This window comes from Spea bombifrons, chromosome 5, assembly GCF_027358695.1.
Source record: "Spea bombifrons isolate aSpeBom1 chromosome 5, aSpeBom1.2.pri, whole genome shotgun sequence".
Classification (NCBI taxonomy): domain Eukaryota; kingdom Metazoa; phylum Chordata; class Amphibia; order Anura; family Pelobatidae; genus Spea; species Spea bombifrons.
Window position 1 is genome coordinate 9,690,186 of NC_071091.1, and position 4,280 is coordinate 9,694,465.

The 4,280-nt window shown below is 43.7% G+C and overlaps 1 protein-coding gene across 1 annotated transcript; it reads left to right on the top strand.

The window, feature by feature from the left end:
- The first annotated feature begins 1,536 nt into the window (after window positions 1-1,536).
- On the top strand, window positions 1,537-3,757 carry LOC128496932 (cAMP-responsive element modulator-like). The gene is made up of 3 exons (XM_053466766.1): window positions 1,537-1,690; window positions 2,806-2,974; window positions 3,269-3,757. Exons 1-3 carry the CDS (start codon window positions 1,537-1,539, stop codon window positions 3,414-3,416), a joined length of 471 nt encoding a protein of 156 aa, XP_053322741.1. The 3' UTR covers window positions 3,417-3,757.
- The last annotated feature ends 523 nt before the right edge of the window (window positions 3,758-4,280 follow it).

The window sequence follows — 4,280 nt, forward strand, 5'->3', positions numbered from 1 at the left end:
CGTGTTTGTGGCAGAGCGACTGCTGCCCCTGTACCTGCCACCCTAGGCACGTCACTGTCTAAGGCAGCACCCCACTTGCAAGTGAAATGCATGTGTGTTCTATAAAAATGTCCACATGTTCTATAGAAACTGGCTTTAATACAGAAAGTTATGGTTCATAACTTACTCCAAAAAGACTGGCTGCCCTCTCCCCTGCTGCACCACATCAAGCACTTATACCCACACGCACCCCTTATACATACCCGAGTCACACTATTTGCCATACAACTAACTATAAAACATTCTTTTTATCACATTATTTATATTAAAATGCCAGAAAGCTAAAGTGTTAAAAGGCCCTAATAAATGAAATACATTACACATAATGGAATCAAAACACTTGCTACTGCAAACATTTTTAGATAAAAAAGTTCAGTTTTATTCAGTGGAACAAAACACTGATCACATTATTCTTCACGATATTCTTGTAAGAAACTTTTATTGCTTTATTAATTCATGTAAACAATTTTTTCATATTTAATAAAAGCTATGATTGAGAAAAATCTATTTTTTTGTTTTTATTTCCTTTTATTTGCCAACCTGCCCCCCAGTTATGAACATCTCCCCCAATATGCCACTCTGCCCCCAGAAATGCCTTATACCCTCATATATGCCACTCTGCCCTATGATATGCTTTTTAACCCCCTAAATGCCACTCTGCCTCCCTGATATGCCTTATACCCTCTTATATGCCACTCTGCCCCATGGTATGCCTTTTAACCCTCTATATGCCACTCTGCCCCATGATATGCTTTTAACCCCTATATGCCACTCTGCCTCCAGAAATACCTTATACCCCTATATGCCAGGGACATATCATGGGACATAGTGGCATATAGGGGGTTAAAAGGCATATCATGGGACAGAGTAGCATATAAGGGAGTATAAGGCATTTCCTCGAGGCAGAATGGCATATAGGGGGTTAAAAGGCATATCATGGGGCACTCTGCCTCCAGATAAGCCTTATGCCCCCCATTTAACACCCCCGACTTACCACTGACTCCCTAGTGTCCGGTGAGGGCAGCGAGTAGAGGCCGGCATTCATGAAGTTAAAGGGACTGGCCAGCCCTACAATGAAGCAGAGTGGAGCACGTTGCTGCCCCAAGTGCCTTTTTTTTAACTTTGTACATTTTTTTTTTAAGCGGAGGAGAGAGAGGGCGCCGAGTGGTTTTCGCTTACCCGCTCGGCGCCCCTCTCTCTCCTCTGCGAGCCCTCTAGCTCGGTCTCGGTGCCGGCTTGTAATGCTGAGTGCCAGTAAATTACGTCATTTCCGGCGCTCAGCAGTAAAGCAGTGCGCACCGTGGCAGAGCAGGGCGACTCGCCGCTGGACTGCTGAAAGGTAAGTGCAAAGGGGGGATAGGGTATATTATAGGGAGGGAGAGGAAGGGTAGATAATGACCCTTGGCGGCATTTTAAACTTCGCCCCAGGCGGCATTATGTCTTGGGCCGGCCTTGAGTACCTGCTATCCGGATCCTATTTCAGGATGAATTGTGACGATGGGCAACACCGCATCCTGCTGCGTGTCCTCCAGCCTCAATCTGCGGAGAAATGCCCACTCAAGGCTGGAGTCCTACCGACCAGAGCACGACATCAGCAGGGAGGATACGGGCCACAACCGGCAGCACATCAGCAACCGGGAGAATGTTGGAGGTAAGTGGGTAAAGGAGGCAGCTGGGGGTAATAGGGGTGCTGCTGGGGCTGTTAATAGGACAGGAGATGATAGCGGAGGTCGGGGGTGTATACGGTTATTTGTTTGGGGGAATATTTTCCTCCTGTAAACATTTAGACATCAATCAGCCTTTGGTCTCGTCTTACATTCAGGAGCCATATGGCCGTCCCATGTATGTTTACATTCCCTCACTGTTTTAGCCTCTACCACTTCAAGAAGACAAGACCTCCCTGCATTATCCTGAATGAGCCAGATATTCAGTTTCTGCTGTTAATCAGCGCAGCGGCTCTTTTGCAATCTATTGTATATATATATATATATTCTGCGTAGGTTTAACTAAAAGCACCTATTGCTTCACCTATCGCTTAATATGCAAACTCAGTAACCGGGTTTATTCGGCGACGACCTGTAGGCTTCAGGAGAAGCTTCAGATCCGCTCGCTGGAACTGGATTTTCATGTATTTATTGTTTATTTTGGCTGTGATGTCGGATGTGAGTGAGGGTTTGACGCGAGCGCTGCAACTTGCTGGCTTCTTCTTTAAAGATAATAACTGTGAATTATAACTCTCATCCGCTGGTAGTAGGCTGGTTTATTGTGATGAGAGTAGTTGTAGTGACGGGGGTTACTGGTACTGGAAGTAAGGAGTGACACTTAGTATTAGGACACAGCAGGCTGAGCATTGCAGCGGTTTTTACTGAGCATTAAGGCTCAGCAGAGCATTGCAACACTACTGGCTTTTGGTGCTGAGCAGAGTATTGCAGCCTATCTCACGGCTGATGATGTCATAGAGGATCATAGCAGCAGACCTTGTTGTTTTGAAAGACACATCAACACTTCATTTTGTGTTTCGACACAGCAGACCTGAGCATCTCTGAGTTACCTCTCAGATCGCACCTTCGGACTTAATCAGAAGCCCATTACGGTTGGTACAGAGTCTGCCCCTTCCTGGGGTCACATGTCTGCAGTCGCTGCCCCTCTGTAGTGCTGGGGGGGTTTTGTGTGTGTCCTGCACTGCAATCACCCAACGTGTTGTTTAATCGGTCCCTTTAAGCAGGTATTATATGCCGTGATCAGTACATTAGTAAATCAATACATATTCTAATATTGCAGCTGCCAGCGGAGACATTCCAACGTACAAGATCCGCATCCCATCGGAGTTGGCCCATTATAAGCCAGTGGCTACATCACCGGCCAGCATGCGTGGCCCTAAAGACCTGGCTGAAGAAGCCACACGAAAGAAGGAAATGCGGCTGATTAAAAAACGGTAAGAATAAATGAAGGTATATAATGGTGAAGGGGCCACATAGAATCTCACATTTTGTCCATATTTTCTTTATGTGACTCTTTATTCTCTACTCTATGGTCATAAAATGCAGTAACTCAGTAACTTTTATCCATGAAGTCTGGTACCAAGAGGGACCAAGTAGACAATGAGCCCTGGAATAGTCATGACTTTGCTCCCGGGAGTGATTTATATCATCTGATTTCTCTATAAGATGACTTGGTTTGTAAGATTTCCACAAGTACTTATTCGCCGTTCGCATTTCAATTCCTGCAGAAAAGCCGCCAAGGAGTATCGACGCAGGAAGAACGAGTATGTGAGGAACCTGGAATGTCTCGTGGCCTTACTGGAAATTGAGAACAAGGAGCTTTTCGAGGGGCTAGAAAGAGTCGAGAACGGCATATGTGCCCGTCGTTCAATCTGATGGCCGCCAACCATTGAGACGACAGACTTTCACCATCCAAGCTGTCACGCTGTTAGCGATTACGCTATAGATATTGGCCTTAATTGTTCATAAATAAATAGTTCATTTACGAGAAAAAACATTTACATATGAGTATATGGAGTTTTTATATTTTGTTATTTAATTGGTAACTTTGCACCTTTTTTTATAGTGTTTCCTACATCATGTAACATGGACTGTTTTATACGCAACAAATATATTTTTGTAAGATATTTAAATTGGATTTATAGGAATCTTGTAATAAAAAATGTTTTGCGCCCGACCATAACTCAGGACTTAATGTAAAATATTAAATATCATAAGACTAATGCCCTAAAAGTAGCGTGTGGCTTCTTTTGTACACAATTTCTTAAATTTTATTTTTTATGAGAATGTTACAGTTTTGTAACTGGGTTGACAGAAGGAGTCCAATGTCCTCCTCACTGGGGGATCATGGGAATGAATGTGAAATTTACATGAAAGTTCCTGGTTGTGCCTTTAGAGACAGATCATGTAATATCAGAGCTGGGGAATAGAAATAACCTAAAAGAGAAGTAAAGGGACCCTCCAGCAACTGCGTGCCCCTTTTAAATGAATGTTTTTGTTACCCCAGCCGGTTCCTGGGTTTGCGGGCATGATAAATAAATTAATGGAAAATCAATGAAGTAATTAAAATGATGCGACCGGCCCTTAGAAATAGAAATCTTTACCGCAGGGTGTTTGTCTATAAGTCAGAACTAAGATAACAGAGCGACAACACATATAACGCACGGGTAATACGCAGATAGAATGGTTTGAAAAACACCAATATTTTTGAACACTTTTTGTTGTAATTTCCCACCAGAT